This window comes from Pollicipes pollicipes, unplaced genomic scaffold (assembly GCF_011947565.3).
Source record: "Pollicipes pollicipes isolate AB1234 unplaced genomic scaffold, Ppol_2.1 Scaffold_4881;HRSCAF=5763_pilon_pilon_pilon, whole genome shotgun sequence".
NCBI classification, from domain to species: domain Eukaryota; kingdom Metazoa; phylum Arthropoda; class Thecostraca; order Pollicipedomorpha; family Pollicipedidae; genus Pollicipes; species Pollicipes pollicipes.
Window position 1 is genome coordinate 36,768,118 of NW_023596576.1, and position 18,653 is coordinate 36,786,770.

General features: G+C 56.4%; 2 protein-coding genes across 2 annotated transcripts in view; one reads left to right on the forward strand and one right to left on the reverse strand.

Moving 5' to 3' along the window:
• The window catches only part of Sobp (Sine oculis-binding protein), a 32,532-nt gene extending 20,397 nt beyond the window's left edge, over positions 1 to 12,135 (forward strand). Inside the window, exons 2-6 of the mRNA XM_037223423.1 lie at positions 6,354 to 6,561; positions 9,716 to 9,830; positions 10,240 to 10,344; positions 11,155 to 11,425; positions 11,735 to 12,135. Coding sequence (XP_037079318.1) covers positions 6,354 to 6,561; positions 9,716 to 9,830; positions 10,240 to 10,344; positions 11,155 to 11,425; positions 11,735 to 12,025 — 990 coding nt within the window. The 3' untranslated portion in view covers positions 12,026 to 12,135. The remainder of the gene's footprint in view (positions 1 to 6,353; positions 6,562 to 9,715; positions 9,831 to 10,239; positions 10,345 to 11,154; positions 11,426 to 11,734) is intronic.
• A 1,052-nt stretch (positions 12,136 to 13,187) lies between these two features.
• On the reverse strand, positions 13,188 to 18,372 carry LOC119100320 (nucleolar and coiled-body phosphoprotein 1). Its single transcript, XM_037223424.1, has 7 exons — positions 18,046 to 18,372; positions 17,159 to 17,306; positions 16,890 to 17,035; positions 15,769 to 15,898; positions 14,462 to 15,696; positions 13,545 to 14,305; positions 13,188 to 13,255 (listed from the first exon to the last, which is right to left on the reverse strand). The coding sequence occupies exons 1-7, from the start codon at positions 18,219 to 18,221 to the stop codon at positions 13,188 to 13,190; spliced, it is 2,664 nt and encodes an 887-aa protein (XP_037079319.1). The 5' UTR covers positions 18,222 to 18,372.
• Between the last annotated feature and the right edge of the window lie 281 nt (positions 18,373 to 18,653).

Genomic DNA, 18,653 nt, shown 5'->3' on the forward strand with positions numbered 1-18,653 from the left:
AATGATTAAAACAATATTGAAGGTTTTTTGATCGCCGTGAACTGCTGAATTCAAGCAAGGTCACTTAACTGAGTTGGACACAAGTGACCTTTCGCTTTGTAGAGATATCTATGTCAAAACGAGTCGCGTGACCTGGTCTGAGAGCACTTTGAATGCTGATCTGGCATTGGACTTAGTTTGACCTTACCTGACCACAAAGTCATGGCTGTGACTTCAGAATTTGATACAAATGAGCTCACATGCACCTGCCCATCACGTGAATTGGATGCCCCCAGCTCCCTTAGTTCTGAGATCTCAGGAGAGGGTGTCAAATTGATTCCCCACTCGAGCGCGTCGCATTCAGCTGATTACCATGACATATGGTAGCAAGCGTGTCAGCAAGTGTGATAGCATTTCAAGAAAGCTAATAATGTGCTTGTAATTATAAAAACGTTAACTGTTTGTGGGATGATCGCTGTATTAGTAAGATCACTGTCAATCAGCACCACAAAGTACTTTGGTGCAGTACGTCATCCCACGTATGTGGTATACCGAAAAAGCCAGAAGACCAGTACCTGGTTCCACGCTTGAAAATCCCAATTCTAGGCAGCGACCTGGTCTGAAATTAGGCGTAATCACAGCGCTACGGGATGGCAATTTGTAACCAATATATCTTAGCCTGGATGGGCTTTTGGAAGGCCTTTGCTTAACCGGTCAGCAGGCGGCCGTGTAAGACAGCATGACTCGTTTACCGGTTATACGGTGTTAGCCGCCGAGGGGTGTTCCGAGCTTTGACACAGCTTTGGCTTGGAGTAGCAAGCGTGTCAGATTAATCTGGTTTGTCAAGTCACTGAATTGTATTTTAAAGCTAAGTCTCTTGATTGAATTGTAAAGCTACAGGATTTCTCCCGGACAGATATGTGATGGAAGCGTCTGCTTTCGGAGTGCTGTCCTCGTCACACGCGATGTCATGATGTACAAACCTATAGGTACCATGTGGCTTATACCAGCCATGACGTATATACAAAACCAAACGAGGCCTACACGCTGGCTCTTTTGTACGCGATTTATTTCAACATTAGTGGGATCCGTTTGCCACCATTCCATTCAATGACGCAAGTTTCATGGTGTGGTGCTATGGTGTGTTCACAACTGGAACCGGCTGCACCGCTCGACCTCCCGGCGAACGCCGCCCGTGCCCTCCGCGAGGTCACGTGGCGATCCCCCCCCCCCCCCGACCTGAGGTGGCCTGGCCGCGCCTGTGCTGTCCGAGGCAGAACGCCTCTGCGAGTATTTGCACTGACCGTGCATCTGTCGGCCAACGACTGTGTACCCTGGGAATAGGTGCTACAGGCTGCGGTCTCAGATGAACCAGCGAACGGTGTTGGTCGGCGGGCATGTAAACATTCAGGCCTTATTGTATATACCATATACCGCAGCGACAGGCAGCCAGGCGCGGCGTGATCTCATGAAGCATTAGCCTCGGCGAAGAACGCATCACATTGGCATCAGCAGCCTTATTATGAGATGGTCCCCCCGCTTGTATGTTTCCTCAGCATCATTAGTAGCAATGGTACAAGCCAATTTAGAGTCTGGGCGGTGAAAAGCGACAACTTCTTTCTAACTCTGAGGTCAGTTTGTACCCAGTTTTTGTCTAACAGTTATTGTTTTGGCATGATGGCTGCATTTTATATTTCTCTGTTGCAGTATAAAAGGGATGAGATGGTGAAGGACTGGTCGGATTATTGATATCGCGGGTTTATGAAAATCAGCTTACTTTGTTCCTGGTTTCTTTTCGTTCACGTATTGCACCTATCTTCCATCTTAATGCAAGGAATGAATGAAGATGGGCCTCGATACATGGTTTTCTTTGTTTATCTTGACCTGTGATCGCCGATATCTCAAATATCTTTGTTACTACAGGCGATCTCAGAAGGTGCACGGGTGTGTGTCTCAGTTTGTGCGCTTGCGCTATTTTGCGACGTAGTTTCGTAAGAAGATTTGAAAAAATATGAAGGAAAGTTAACCGCTGTCAACTGAACACCACCCAAACACTTTTGTGTGTGCTTGTGGGCCTCATCCGATCAACTCAATTTGCCAAATATCGTATGATCCCATTTTATTTGTTACATGCAAGACGATAACAAATACAACACTTTCAACGTCTGTTATTGGGGAAGCCCGGTTTATACGTAGTCCTGGCACAATCTCGTTCGTATCGCATAATGTTAATGCATCCGGTTTGCATCGGATAATGTTAATGTGGTGTCCCAAAAAGAAACAAGGCCTGGATTCGCGATTTGCATTGGTCAGGGTACCTCAAACAAGGGGCGGCCCCTTTGCCGGTCACAGCTCACAGTGCCTAACAGTGGGTCCTGTGTCGGCAAGCGACCCTGAGGAGGCCAGGGCCCGAGTCCAAGGGTGGGGGCTGAAGAGACGCTGGAAAAAACCGAATGTCCCCCGGACTAAGGACCAAGGGCCTGACTGAAATACTGGAGGGCCAGAGGGGACCGAGGGGCAGTCTATAGGTCACGGACTCCGCCTGCAAGGCCATGACTTCAAATGTTAGTCAGCGAGCCTCTTTCTCAGATCAGAGATCCCTGGAACACTGCGAGCTCTGTTTCGGCCAACACCGCACAGTCAGCTCTGGGTCGGTCGGGGAGCCCTGAGGGCCAATTTACCAGATTTCCCAGACAGGGAGAAGGCCAGGGTCCACGATTTGCATTGGTCGGAGCCCATGCAACAATGAGAGTCCCTGTGTCGACCAGGCGCCCATATTGTCTAACAAGAGACCTTGTGTCGGTAAGAGGTCCCGAGTCGGTCAAGGAATGTGGCAGAACAGGGGCAGGGACGAAACCCCAAAAGCCGAAGGGCCTCTGGGGCTGGTCGGGGCCCAATGGCATTGGGAGATGTGAGAATTTGCGGTCATCGACAATGTGACAGCGGAGGGCTCTGCGTCGGTCAGGGCTCTCAGTACCGAACAGAGTGTCCTGCCCCCCATTTCAGCCAAGGCCCCACTAAGCCGAACCGTATTCTGTTCCAATCATTGGACCACCCGCGGCGATAAGGAACCTTGTTGCATCAATGATGGTTCCTGCGTCCATACGGGGCAAGCTGTCCCAGTCAAGAGTGCCTCCCGCGTCAGGGAGGGGACAATGTATCATGTGTTCCGCTAAGGGTCTCCGGATCGAGCAGGGAACCCGCCCCATGTCGCCAGAATGGCAGAAGGTAGACACCCCACGCTAGGACAAAATGACCCTTATGCCCTTGACCCGGAAGCATAATCTACCTCCTAGTGTTCTATTCACGGCACCTCTTGCCAGGAAAAAGTAAGGGGTCCTTTATGTGATCATTAGAGCAGATCAGAATGAGGTCAAAAATAAAAAAGGCTAACCCATGTTCTCTTGGAAACTTCATCCTTTTGACATCTTTTTGAAGAATAACCAGTGAAACAAATTACATAAAGAGCTGATGAAGCTGCGCGCTCGCAATCTTGGGAAGAAGAACGCTATGGCCGGGCTTACATTTACTGTGAAACCGCACGGCGTTAACCACTGCAGATAACACCAAGCGGCGAGTGCAGGGCACGCGAGAGCAATCGTCTAATAATGATGCCGAAAGTCTCTCCAAATCAATTCATAGATATGGATCATATATATATATATATATATATATATATATATATATATATATATATATATATATATATATATATATATATGTATGGGATATATTTTGCATTTCATTTTTGAGGTTGTCCTTTGAACAGAGAAACAGTCACAGCAACTTTCAAAATGGAAATTTTACCTTAGCTCTTTCAGTTCCAGCAACAGATCCCATGATCAGTTCGTGGCGCTCTAAACGCCAATCTGTTTCTATATCAATATACAAATCGTGTAGGTGCAATACATACCAGGACTTCTTTCTAAACGTACAAAATGTCGGCCTAAAGCGTGGGAAGGATTTTCTCCGTGCCATTTTCGTCCCTGCTTGAGCTGCTTCGGGGTGTCATCCGCAGGGCTGACGCTGCGAGGATTCGTCGGGGTTCTTCTCTTCCAGATTTGCGATCGGGCATGTTCGGAACGGATGCTGATCTGATGCTGGTGATGATGATGAGAGAGAACGGATGCTGATGATGAGATGCTGATGCAAGATCAGTATGCTGCATAGTTGTTTTATGGTATCAGCCTATATGATGTGATTTATCTTGATAATGTTATGCTGGCTGTTACTTTATTTTTATCAGTAATCGATTCGAACTGAAGGGTGAATGAACACTTCCAGGTGAACCTGGGTTGGCCATTGTCATAAAAAATGGCCTATATTGATTTACACTCTACGTTCATGGAGCTTCCAATATCTCTGTGGAATCAAACAAAGATCTGGCAAGATCTTTGAGTTCCATGTAGTTTTTTGGTTGGAGGAAGAGTCCATAGAACCAACGGAAATGAATAGCGCCGTTGGTTAATTCCATGTAGTCATTTTATACCCGCTTCTTTCAGTTTATTGTTTTCGAAATGGAAATATATTGCGCCTTTGCGTAACTACTGGCTCCTGTTCCAGTCAAAGGTAACAGAAGAAAACGAAAACATTCGTACCCCCAGGAAATCAAGCGGGCCATATCCGGTGATTGGGGGGGAGGGGGGCAGGGGTGGGGACCTCTCATTATCGGAGAGCCTTTTGTCAGTCCTTAACCTCCTCCCCCTCCCCCCTGCTTGTCAAGGCTCTGGCTGCGTTCCCGACTGGCGTTCCTGTGCTGCTGCGACCCGGTGCCGGTCAACAACACCATGACCTCGGCCGCGCAGCCGCGGAGCCATGAGCGCCAGGACGCCGGAACAAGCGCCGCCCTGCGTCCCGGTATGCGGGCTCATTTCCGAGCGGCCGCCTGGTACGCCGGCGAACCGGACCCGCCGTGAGCCGGGGCATCGCCGAGCCCGACACGTCCAGAGCCGAACCGGAGCCGCCGGCCTCGGGTGGAGCGCGCCGCGACAGAGGTGCACCCACGGACCCGGCGACACCGCCGTCTGGCGGCGGCGCCGCGAACCACCACCACCCGGGATGCGACGCGCCGCGCCCGATGGGCCGTCTGTAACCGAACCCGCCCGCCTCTTGGTATCCGGTGACGACGGAATGGCGCAACCGTACACCGCCAGCTGTTTAACTTCGGTCCCGTATAAATAGACGACTGCTACGGTTACGTTGTTTTGTAACCCACACCGCGGATCTCGTGAAAGGCAAGACCGACGAAACACGGATCGACTCGCCGGTAATATGTTACATTCGGTCGTGGCAGCTGGCGGTCAGGGGAGATGCCATGGCGCTCGCCGGCAGCATCGGCTATCACAAAGCATGTGGTTGGACTTGGTGATGCATTCTCAGTGGTTGCTGCTGGCTCCTCGGTTGGCAGGAGATGTGCTCCTCGGTCGCCAGGAGGTGCGCTCCTCGGTCGGCAGGAGATGCGCTCCTCGGTCGGCAGGAAGTGCGTTCCTCGATCGGCAGGAGGTGTGCTCCCCGGTCGGCAGAAGGTGCGCTCCTCAGTCTGCAGGATAAGCGCTCCTCAGTCGGTAGGAGGTGCGCTCCTCGGTCTGCAGGAAGTGCATTCCTCGGTCGGCAGGGGGTGTGCTCCCCGGTCAGCAAGAGGTGCGCTTTTTGGTCGGCAGGAAAAGCGCTCCTCGATCGATAGAAGGTACGCTTCTCGGTCTGCAGGAAGTGCGTTCCTCGGTCGGCAAAAGATGCGCTCCTCGGTCGGAAAGAGATGTGCCCCCCCCCCCCCTCCCCCCGTTCGGCAGGAGGTGCGCCCGTCGGTCGGCAGAAGATGCGCTCCTCGGTCGGCAGGAGATGCGCTCTTCAGTCAGCAGGAGATGCGCGGGCGAGTGATTGCTCTTTGGAAGTGGCAAGTAAACCTATCTCAGCGCCGGTTTATGATTGAGATTTCGTGGCCAGTCTGAAAAGTGATGCGCGCTTGACATCTCGACTGGCAGAGACGCGCTGTTCCAGTTCCAACAGCAGACTCAGGACAACAGACCGCTGCCTTCCCCGCCCACCATCAGCCGGGCCACCACTGACCGCCGCCTCCCCTGCCCACCATCAGCCGGGCCACCACTGACCGCCGCCTCCCCTGCCCACCATCAGCCGGGCTACCATTGACCGCTGCCTCCCCTGCCCACCATCAGCCGGTCCACCACTGACCGCTGCCTCCCCTGCCCACCATCGGCCGGGCCACCACTGACCGCCGCCTCCCCTGCCCACCATTAGCCGGGCCACCACTGACCGTTGCCTCCCCTGTCCACCATCAGCCGGGCCACCACTGACCGCCGCCTCCCCTGCCCACCACCAGCCGGGCCGCTACTGACCGCTGTCCTTGCCTATTCCAGGAGTTCGCCGAGACGGCGATGAAGGAGATGCTCAGCTGGTACGGGTACGAGCGGCGCGACTCGCCACCGCCGGGGCGGTACGAGCGGCGCGGCTCGCCGCCGCCGGGGGCCGGGGGCGCCGGCCGCCTCAGCCGGCCTTCCTCGCCCGTCACGGACGGCTCCATGTCACCGCGCGCCGTCTCGCCCGTCACGGCCGCCCTCGCCAACGGTGAGGGAGAGCAGGGGCCGGGCGGTGCCGAGAGTGGCCGGCGCCACCGGCGGCCCTCGTGTCGCCGGCTGGTAGGAGTGTCAATGCATGGTCCCGGTGCGGTGAAGTGAGTTGTATTAAAAGGGCACTGTTACGCACGAGGGGTCGAAATTTAACCGCGCAAGTTCATTGTTAGATGGGCGTGCCTGAATAGAAATGTAACGCATGTTTCCTGACACCTGGCCTTTAAAGTTTAACAATCGTATCTGGAAGAGCGACTGTCCGGGCTCTTCAAAATGCTTATGAAATGCACCCACGATCATCAGTATTTAAAATACATATTTATTTCACATCAATTTCAGCAACAACGCTTCAGCAGAATAACCATCTGTAGCCAACTTCGTTTCGAAATATCGCTGTACTGGGATGACGTTGGTAGTCATTATGCTGATTCAGATCGAAGGAAGCGCCAGTCCCACACTCTGGTACGTCGGTGTTTGACGCCTTATGAAGGTGCACCGCCGGAGACACAATGCTTCAGTGTGGTGAACTTGTAGATTTGCGGCGGCGAATGCCGCTGGGCCAACATGGGCGTCATGACCATAGGCGGATCCGGGGGGGGGGGGGGGGGGGAAGGGAGGGGACACGGGGCCATGGCCCCAACAAACTCTGGGAGTATGTTTTGGTCCCGAAAACATTTCCAGAACTTCATAAAAGTTTTGTCTGCTTACCGCTGTTTTGACTTTGATGGTGCGGTATCAAACATTTCTTTCCGTTCCGTATCATTTCGGTGCTTGAATGGTGTCCCTACTAGGTACTCGCGAGAGGCACCATGCACTGGACCTCGGATCCCACACCAGCCAGCTGGCGACGAACGGTTGCCCCCCCCCCCCCCCCTAAGAAAAAAACAACTCCAGGCTGGATCCGCCCCTGGTCGTGGCAGTGCCTTTTGGCAGAGGGTATGCGACAATAATTGCGCACAGCTTATGAAAAATGCCCTGAACTTAATTTGGTAGATGGAAATGCCTGGTGTAGCGTTATAAATACAGCGGTCCTGTTAAAAAAGACCACTGTCGCCCAGTTGTGTTGGTGGTGCCTGCAGCTATTCATCCAACTGGGCGCGCGAGGGAGGATGGCCGGTCGGTGCACGGGAGGTGGGCGGGGCCTGATGGCGATGACTGAGCGGCCTGATGATTTGAATTAGGTGTGTGGGGTCGAACGGAAATGCGCATTGTTTGCTGATTCTTTGCTGTGTACCATGCCAGTGCACATTTGGATGGAGTTGCATCTAAATTGGGGTGACTTCTGCGATCGGAATCTGTTATTCAAAACTAGCATATCGATTGTTAACGATCGTTTTTAAGGCTTTTGTGGTGCGTTACTGAAACTCTTGTAAATTGGGTAGACATTTAAAATGCTGATGGTCATGAGTCTAATCTGGAAACATGAAAAACGCTAGGACAACCACTATTTAAAATTGTATGCCTAGTTTAAGATTGCTGATCCGAATCATTCATTTCAGTTCTTTGGGGGGGGGGGGGGGGGGCTTGCAGGTCCCAGGGGCGTTCTACAGTACCATTGGTAGTATTATCATCAAACACTGCGCCATGTATGGCGTGGGTGCTTCCATTACAAGGCATAGTTTTTCGTTGCAGCTTTTCAGTTGTTATGCTCATCTGACTTGGCAAGGCATTGCAATGCGAACAGATTTTGCACATGTTGTCTGTCGCACATTGACGTCGTTTCCGACTTCGAGCTAAGAAAGCAACACGTTTGTAAATAATATTGGTCGGTGAGATATTTTAAATATAGCAGGTGCGTTGCAGACGCATTTTGTTCGCCGTGCCGCACCAGAGGGCCTTGAGTCAAGCGTACCTTTAGCGGCGGCAGGATTTTAAGCATAGCACTGTAAAATGTCAGCAATGGCGCAAGCACAATACCGATGAAGGATGTCCTTATGTGGATCCGCACCGACACCCTTCGCCAGACACGTGGCCGCGACACCGAGTCCCGTGTGGGCCCGCATGGGCATCCCCTGCCGGCTGCTACCCACATGACCAGGGGATGCTTGTGCGGTGCAGCATTGAGAGCAGACCCAGGCTGCTCCCTCCTTCTGCTGGCTCTCGGGTTTCACCAAATGGGTGGGAGCACGCCTCGCATCACGCACAGGAGTACCGGGTCGGCGCCTTCTCCGAAGCGCGGCCTCGGGGCGGCGCGTCCGGGACGCCGGGGGCGGCCCCGCCCACCTCCCGTGCACCGGCCGGCTATCGTCTTTCGCGCGCCCATTTGGAGCTCAGTGGGCGCGCGCCACCGGAGCCGGCCAGGTAGCGTCGCGCGCCGTCTGGCCGGCTCCCGTTACCCTCATTTGGCGCGGCGCGGCTCCCAGCGGACGTCCGAGCCGGCCGCGCGCCGTCACCCCTGCCACCGGTCGATGCGGCTGATTATTCCCGGCGGCCGCGCCTCGACCGCCACTGATCCCCGCCTGGGGACCGGCGCCGCCGGTTCGGAGCTCCCCCACGATCCCGAAACCGCCACGCCCTCACCGGCACACTGGACGCCGGCCTGAGCCCCCCCCCCCCCCGAGACACCCACACCCACACGGGCACCCGGACGCCGGTCCCGGGATTCCCCACACTCTCGGGATCTCCACACGCACATTCGCGCTCTGGCCGCCCCTGAGCTCCCCTACATTCCCGAGACACCCGCGCTCTGGCCACCGACCACGGGCTCCCACACACTACCGAGACACCCGCGCCCTCACCGGCACTCTGGATACTGGCTCCGACCTCCCTCGCACTCCCGAGACACCTGCATCCTGGTCACCGACCACGGGCTCCCACACACTCCCGAGACACCCACACCCTTCTCCCCCGACCACGGACTCCTACGCACTCCTGAGACACACGCACCCTAGTCGCCGGTCCCTGAGCCCCCACTCCCGAGACAGCCACACTTTGGCACCCTGGCAGCCGCGGCTTGTTTATGCCCTGCGCTGTGTTCGATTTTGGTGCATCGACTGGCTGGCGCCCTGACACGCCCGATCCCGAGGTTGACCGACGGACCCTGCCATACCGGCCGCTCCCTCGTCCCGGCGTCCGCAAGCCGGTCATACTCCGCGCGTCCCCGGCAGCGCCACCTGGCTTGTGTCCGTCACCGCATCTGTCCATTTCCACAGACGCCGGCTGCAAGAGGACGCCGGTGGTGTGCTCCTGGTGCAACAAACTCGGCGCCCAGCTCTACACTATGGGCTCGAAGGCGTTTTGTTCGGAGCCCTGCTTCAGCCAGTCCAGGTGGGTGGGAAATCCTACTCTGCAGCCCTCCGCGATGAGAGTGGGGTAGAAATGGTGTCGCAGCCACCTTCCAGTGGTGAGTGAGCATTCAATCGTGTTCTAAAGGGCGGAGTCTTCTTTTCCACGTGGACAGGGCAGTGATCGGAGGTCCTCTGTGAAAGAAAGGTGTACGTCAGGCCTTAATGTCATGCCACAATTGTACGCTGTCGTTAAGAAGCCCCCAGCTGGAAGAAAAGAACTCTGAGAGGAAGACTCAAAGCCATTAAGAGCAAATAGTGCTTCTGCCTGTAATACCCACAAAACGAAAATGTTCTTCGCGGCGGGTTACTCGGGCGAGACACTTACTAGGTATAGTGTGCAAGTACAATGTAATCACGGCTCCCCATCTCACCGATTGCTCCCTTTGCAGAGCGGCAAACTTTCGTAAGACGAAACTGTGCGACTGGTGCAAGAACATAAGAGATTCACTTAACATTGAGTACATAAATGGGGATCAACAGCTTCAATTCTGTAGGTGAGTTGGCAGTCCGCCCGCGTTCTGCTTGTGCATATAAACATGTCTGTGTGAGTTATTTCAGTGTTGTTTTGTAGTGTGCTGCCACATAAAAGTCCAAAGTGTCAAACCCAGTTTTGCTCGGAACATACAATGTGGGGAGAGGATGGGGTCTCTACTGCTGATAGAGCCATGAGGGTTGCATGGTCTTCGTTATTTTGCTCGAGGTGTACATAAATACGCGCGTTGAGGTACGTTAGCGCCAGCAGAACCGTAGAACTGGGAGAACGTACGCAGAGCTGGTGACTCCGGCAGTGACTGATAATAATCGACAGTGACTCCGCCGGGAAAGGCCTTCTCCGATCACGTGTTCGCAGAGGTTTACACTGGTTTTGCGATTCCGTGGACCGGTAGAGGTTTACACTACTTTTGTGATTCCGTAAACCGGTAGACCGGACGATAGGTCCACCCGGGCCACCAGCCACCAAACTTCGGCAATTGGCGTGCTTGCCCCCAATAACTGTCTTGTGGCTATGTCAATGACTGGGATCAGATGGGAATGAAGCCAGCCTGCTAACCGGTACGTGTCAAGAAACACGTCACGTCCAACTGATGCAGCGCCTTGTTCATTCACGCGTAGCGACCGTAGATGGGAGAAGATGGGATGGGACTACCGTCACGTTTGCTTTGACATTCATTGGAGAACGAAATTCGCATCCTATGAATCCAAGTATCGGTTTACATAGCACACAATTTCCACTTTCGCAACATGCCCTCAGGCATCGTCACGTGGCAGTACATTCTTTTCTAGCACACTGCCTGTGGTTTCAGTGAAAGCTGCCTGAACGCGTACAAGATGAACATCTTCTGCAAGGAGACGGAGGCGCACATCCAGATGCTGCCGCAGCTGCGGGAGCTGGTGTCACGCTCCTCCAAGGACTCTCTCATCACCCCCGACATGTGGCTGCGGGACCGGCCGCTGGCAGGCGGCGTCACCACCGCCGGCGAGGTGGCGCCACTGTCGGCCGCCGAGAGCGGCGGCGCCGCGCCGGTCGACCGGCGCCGGCTGCGGCGGTCGCGGCCCGACACGCAGCGGGCGCCCGTGCGTGGCGTACGCGCCCGCAGCCACACGATGCCGGTGCTGGAGCTGCGCGAGCGGGCCCGCCGGCGGCCGTCAGCGCCGGCCCGTCCGCCACCGCCGCCGCCGGGTGCCGGTGCCGGTGCTGCGGCCGCCGCCGTAGGCCCGGCCGGTCCGAAGCCGGCGACGGCGGCGGCGGCGGCGGGGCTGCCCCACGCGCCGCCGCCGCCGCCGCCGCCGCCCGCCTGGCAGCGCTACCACTTGCTGCGACCGCAGGGGGGCGCGCCGCCGCCACCGCCTCCGCCACCGCCGCCGCCGGCGCTGCCGTTCGGTCTGCCGCCGGTGACGGTGCTGCTGCCGGTGCCGGTGGCCGTGCCGGTGCCGCTGCCGCTGCCTGTCCCCGTACCGGAGGACGTGTGCCGGGAGCTGCTGGCGCGCTTTCAGCGTCGCGAGCCGCCGCCACCGCCGCCGGCTACCGCGCCCGCCGACTGTCCGATCCTGAAGCGGGAGCTGGAGAAGGACTCGGCCTCCAGCTCGGACGCCGAAGGCCTCGATCTGACCGTGCGGAAACGAAAAACGGACCACCCAAGGAAAATCAAAATGGAGGAGGATGACTTTGACTGATCTAGTGAGGGGAAATTCTTGTAGAATATGAAGATTTTAAGTACATGTTCTGAAGATGTGTTGTGGTGCTATTAACGTTTTGTCAATATATCTTATCAGCCCAGATGTCATGATTGGTTCTCATTCACTCGCAGCAGAAAATCGTTTGCCCAACGAAAGAGGTGGCTCAAGCAAGTGACATGCTGTCCCTTAAAGAGTAAAGGACAACAACAAACGGGCGAACAACCAGGTCTAAAATATTTGCGAATCCTTGCAGTTCATGTCGCTCCATGCCAGCTGAGGAGCATGCACACTGCGGACTTCCGAGCCACGCACAATCCGTGTAACAAGATATCACGGAACATGAGTGGGAATGCGCGTGATTGGCATTTCGGCGTTGCTTATTAGAAGACTTACCATCACGTATTATCTGGTTTCCGTCTTGGAGATAATGCGCGCATAACGCCGCGTAATAGTCGTCGGATCGCAGGAGGCTAGAATGCGCTAGCACAAAAAAGGATGTGCGGCTGGTGAAAGCCCAATCGGTTACACGTGTTGCCTACCCGAGTACGCCAGACCCCCCCCCCCCCCCTCCCCCCCATGCAGTCGTTATACGCTACGCCGCAGTTCGATAACGACCGTATGACGCTCCATCAGGTCATCGATGCGAGTTCTGTCCTGCGTTTTCAACGCATATTCGAGCTCCAAGGTTGTTATGTTGGTGCTAGACAAAATGAAGTTGTGGATAGTTTGCGGGAAGGCATTGCTCCATCACGCGCAGTTCTGTGCCCACTAGGGCATAAACATCGGTGTTCGGTGACATCCTGATCCTACGCCCTCTGCTCTTTTGGCAGGACACTGATGGTTATCTACGCACAGTACTGCGGCACTCGTGCTGAATCTGTTGTAATCTTAAATGTTCTTAAGTTTTAACGATCGTTGCTCGCAAAGGACCAGCGCCCCTTGAATAACTGCGTTTCACGTGCTGAAACATTCAATAGACAGTAAGGTTCCATGTTCGTTGCTAAAACATGTGCTGATTCACTTGATTTATTTTGTCGAAGATAAGCCATATTCACACAATGTTATGAGAAGGCAGCGGGAAGATCATGCAGACAAGCGCGCCCTCTGCGGCTCGGAAGGCGCTTCACACAACGTTAATCAACAGAATGCGGTGAAGACGTTAGTCACTGGCAGTTTTCCATGGCCCGAAGGGCGCGGCGCGGCCGGCCGACCACCTCTGCCTTCTGGCTGCGGCGAGGGCCGCGTCGCGCAGCCGGCGACGGCTCGCCGCGCCGGCCGGTGTCCGGCGGCGTGCCGCCCTCCGAGTCGCTGTCCAGCAGGACGCGCAAGCGGCGCCGCCGCGGCGGCTGCGCGCTGGCTGGCTCGCCAGGCGCCGGCGCCGCGACAGCAGCGGCGGGCGCGGCGGCTGACCGCGTGCTCCGTCCGTCGCCGGTGGGCTCCTTCATCTCCGCGGGCTGGACGTCGGCCGGCTGGCGGGCGGTCGCGGCCCTGCCGGCGCGGCCGCGGCCGCTGCGGCCCGTCTCCGCCGGCCGCTGTGCACGGTCGCCCTCAGCCAGCTCGACCGCGGCGTCCAGCTCTGGCTGGCCGTCGTCGACGGCCAGGCGCGTCCGCCGCCGGGTGGCGCGCACCTGAAGCGGCGCGGCGGCCAGCTCGGAGGGGCCACCGGCCGCCGCCACTGCCGATATCTCGTCGGTCGTCGGGGCATCCGGCGCTACCTGGCGTCCTTTGCGGGTCACGCGAGGTGCATTCTTGGACTTGGGGACCTGTTCGCCAGAACTTTCCAATCTTCCGGTTTCCCCGGAGACGGCAATATCCTTTGCCTCGGCCTGCTCCTCACAACTGGTGATCGGGGTAGTCTCGGATTCAGCCTCCACGTCAGCTTCGATGCCAGGCTTTGCGCGGCGCCTCCTCCCGGCAAGCCCTGGGCCATCGCCGGGCAATGCCTGCGGCGGCTGACAGCGGGCGGAGTCCGGATGCTTCGGCGGACACACACCTTCCACAGAACTGTCCCCAGCCACCTCGTCAGCGGCCGGCTTAGCCTTCCTGCTCCGGCCGCGACGCTTCTTTGGGGCTTCCTGCGCGGGAGGCGGCGTCGCCCGCTCGGACGACGCGCTCTCCTCGTCACCGTGTCCCGGTGGCACCATGCCTGCGACCGGCTTGGCCTTGGATCGGCCACGCCTTTTTCCCGGTATCTCGTTCTCAGCAGGCAGTTCCGGCGCTGGCAGCTCGATCAGTGCGACGCCAGCGTCCTCCTCGGCGACTGGCGTGGCTCTAGTGGTTCGGCGGCGTCGTTTCTCTGGCAGCTCGGTCGGTGGGACGCCAGCGCCCTCCTCGGCGACTGGCTTGGCTCTAGTGGTTCGGCGGCGTCGTTTCTCTGGCAGCTCGGTCAGTGGGACGCCAGCGTCCTCCTCGGCGACTGGCTTGGCTCTAGTGGTTCGGCCGCGTCGTTTCTCTGGCAGCTCTTTCTCAACAAGCACCTCTGGCTCGGACCCTGACCTCAGCCTTGTCTGACTGGCGGCATCCTCCTCAGCCTCAGGCTTGGACTTCTCCGCTCTGCCAGGCCGCTTCTCCGTCTCCTCCTCGATTGGCAGTGCCGGTGTCGGCATCTCGGGCGAGGTAATGTTAGCATCATCGTCAGCGATCGGTTTGGGCTTCTTGGCTCGGTTACGTCGCTTCAATGGCACGTCCGGCTCAGGAGGCACTGACAGTGCTGGCTGTCCCGACGAAGGAGCTTCATTTTCAACCGGTTTGTTCTTCTTGGGTTGGCCCCGCCGCTTCTTTGGTACCTGCTCCTCCGGAATCTCCGCCGGCTCTGGCATCTCAGACGAGGGACAGGCAGCGTTCTCTTCGTTGGCCTGCTTGGCCCGACTACGCCGCTTCTGCAGCACCTCCTTCTCTGGAGGCACCGCCAGTGCCGCATGCACGTCCGCAGCATCCGTCTTGAGGTCTGCCGCGGACGTGGCCGGCTCCGACAGACCCTCAGCCGGAGTGCAGACCTCAGTGTTATCAGCCGGCGCGAGGACTTCGAGCTGCCCCTCCCGCATAACCTGGGTCTCAGACGGCGTGGCCGCCGCGATCCCGGCCACCGAGTCCCGCTTCGCGCCGCTCTGAGCCGGCGTGACCTCAAACGTGCCTCTGCGTGCGTCTCGGTTAGTTTCCACGTTTCCATCCACGCTTTTCACCTCTGATGCGGCGCGCATCTCGGCCAGCTCAAACGGCTCGACGTTCTCCTTGTGCGCCGACTCCTCCTCGAATGCGTCGGCCGGCTCTCCGGCGGCGGACGTCTGCGCGGCCGGGGACGGGGCCGCCGGCCGCTCGGCGCTGAACGTCAGGTCCAGTCGGCCGGCCGCCGCGACCGCCGGCGCCGCCGCCTGGCGCTCCGGCGCCGCGTCGTCCGCCGGGAAGCGCACGTTCAGTCGGTCCTCGATGTACTGGCCGAGCGCCTGCTCAACCGTCACGGCGGCGGGGATGAGCGAGCGGCGGCGCGGCGTGCCGCCGTTGGAGCCGGCTGTCGGCTCCGGCGACTCGTCCACGCTGCGGCGCACTGGCGCCACCTCGCTTAGCACGTAGCTCAGATTACCGCTACCCGACAGTCGCTTGTTGGCCACCACCAGCTGTGAGAGCAGCCGATGGACGGGCTTGTCGGCCGGTGAGCCGGCGTGGGCCGGCTCGGCGGCCGGCGCGGGCGGCGCGGCCGGCGCGGCCGGCGAGCGGCCTTTCCTGCAGCTGGGGGTGCGCGCCAGCTGCCGCCCGGTCGGGATGACGTTGGGCCGCTGCGGCACCGGGATCCGACTGCGGCCGGCCCGCGTCGGCGACGCGGAGCTGAACACGCCGTGCGCTGCCGGGGCGCGAGGCAGCGGCTTGGCAAATCTGCCGAGGGAACGGACGGGCGTCAGGGGCCGACTCACGGCCCCTGTTACACGACTTCAGAGGCGGCAACGTGGCCAAACACGCCCCTGGACACCGAGAACAATCCTTCAACACGCATCATGAACTGTACACGGCACACATGGCAACTGAAACATGCAATGCTAACGAACTTAACAATGCTCTCATCAGTCGATGAAACCTTGAAGTGAACATGTAGGATGCAGCCTACGTGGGCGGCGGGAGACAACTGACGATGTCGCGGACCGCGCGGGGCCGGCCGGCACTGTCACATTAGCAGTCATATATCAAACATAGGCCCAAGACGCACCAAAATATACACCACGGTACTCCAATAAACACAAGAACACGCCTGTTTCGATTTCGTGTTTACGCTACAAATTAATGTGACATATGCGTGTCAGGTACTTCTTGCTTAGTGTGGGCCATGGTTGTGCGGCTTGTACGCGGAAAGCTTCGTGGATTCATTCCTTTTAGCATGAAAACCGGAGCACAAATCTTATCAGGGTTGAATTCCCTGACTCAGTGTTTAAGTTTCAACGCTGGCTGTCACCTCAGCTGTCATTGGTAGGTCTTTAATCACAAAAGATGCAAATCAAAACACTGTAAACTGCCTGCCAGCTTGCAAAGGCTCACTGTCCATGGAGAATGGCCATTAACCAAACCAAACAACTGACATTATTATTTTGACATATTTTTTGTTATTTATTATTATTATATATATATATATATATATATATATATATATATATATATATATATATATTATTTTTGTTGTCGTCATTATTTTTACATAAGGTATCGTTGCGAGCCACGCACATCATTTTCCAAGTCCGCACAGCCGGGCGTGCGACGAGCAATCCCGATCCTCTGGCGCCGCACGCGCAGCCACGCGGGCGGCCCCCGATTCAGCAGACGCCCGGTGCCGGTCCGTGGCAGGCTCAGGTCTGGACCGCGCAGGCGGCCACCTTACCCGACGGCCTCCTGGGAGGCGTGCGACAGGGTCGAGCAGACGGAGGCGTCGGCGAGGTCCGCGCCGTGCGCCGCCTCGCCGCCCCGCTGCCAGCGGTCTCGCTCCGCGTCACGCCTCGCCGCCAGGATCTGCTGCTGCTTCAGCACCTGCCGCCGCACACGCACCGCCGTCACCGCCGAGAGTCACGGCCGCGGCGCGTCACGCCACCCGTCACACGTCACAGGGCCGACAGACGACCGCGACAGCTGCCGCCGGGTCGGACGGCTCACCTTGCGCAGGCGCTGGTACAGGCCGTGGCTGCCGTGCCTCTGCTCCAGCTGGCCGACGAAGGCGGACCAGATCCGCGGCAGCCGGCGCCGGTCCGTCACGTCGGCCGCGGTCGGACACAGGTGACCGATACCGACCAGGTTCAGACGCCTGCCGGCAAACACATCAAACACATTGTCAAACACATCACACCTGTCATATTTGAAGCTTGCACCCTTTTACTTGCTAGTTGCCAATTAGGTGCCCTTTCTGCTTTTTACTGAATGCATGGAAATGGAGCAATAGTGTATAAACAGCAGGCACTTGCACAATATTTGACAAAAACCCAAGCAGTTGAAATCCCCCAAATCAGTTAACTGTGGAAGACACTGTGTCTGTCACAACACACCTATATGGGACAATTTTTGACAACACTTCAGCTGTTGAGACCATTTCACACCGGGGAGAAGTGTGAACAATGCAAATGCACCCATGCAATTACTGATCACATAACTGCCACAGGACAAAACTTTGGATGCAGTGAAGTACTAAACACATGGTGCCTTGGTTGACATGCCTAGTCTCGCTACCATCAGGCTTGTTATCAAATTCCATATTTGGTTTGATCAAATCTAGGTGTTGCAGGAAATATGCACCCAGAATAATGCCTATCATCCATAACATTTTAAGCTCAACACAGGAAACTTCATTATTTCCTTGATGCTTCTATAGTAAAAACACAATGCGCCCCAATTCAAACTTTTCAGACCGAGTCAAGCTCCATCTGCAAATTTAAAGCATTATGGAAATACTCAACTACCTACCAACCAACCCGAAGTCCACAATACTCTGGACAACCCAAACAAATCAAGCACATCGACGCTAATCTTATTCTGATAGATAAACAAACCTTTGGATTTGCTTGCATGAAATACCCGTTGCTTCAAAATCCCATGCTTCATCATACAGAAGGCACAGACGTGAGTATACTTTCATAACAAGATCTTCGTCATTCGATAGAGGAAAGCCGACTTTGATACCAACGATATCTGTCAACTTTGAGCCCAACTCTTCGAGCACCGCCATCTTCACACAAAGACGACAGTTTACTGCAGCGCAGCACAATGTTTAAAATACCACGACAACGTGCAACACCCTATACCTCGGAACACCTGAACCAGAGGACACAGCCCGATCGCCACCGCCGGCCCGCCTGGCGTTCACGTTTAAAACAACTCTGCGAGTTCAAACCTCGCGGTCAACGAATGCGGCGCATTCAAGGCCCAAAAATATTGATGGTAATTTATTATATACTAAAAAAGTCTTTTTGGTACTAAATTACTTGTGCTTTCGTATTATATATGTGCTTCCTTATACTGCTTTTACGCAATCTGAAATTACGTCCATTTCACCTTCAGTTCTGGCTATTTAATAGCTTTTTTGTGTCAAGATGCTGAATTGTAGTAGTCACAGTGTGGAAAGGAATGTAGAAAGGAAGCCCACTGTGGAAAGGAGGCT

Coding starts and splice junctions, on each gene's coding strand:
- LOC119100320 (XM_037223424.1), bottom strand. CDS start 18,221: ATGGCGGTGCTCGAAGAGTTGGGCTCAAAGTTGACAGATATCGTTGGT. Junction 17,307..18,045: donor TCATGCAAGCAAATCCAAAG/GTTTGTTTATCT, acceptor GTTTGCCGGCAG/GCGTCTGAACCTGGTCGGTA. Junction 13,256..13,544: donor ACAGCGGCCGGCGGAGACGG/GCCGCAGCGGCC, acceptor CCCTCGCCGCAG/CCAGAAGGCAGAGGTGGTCG.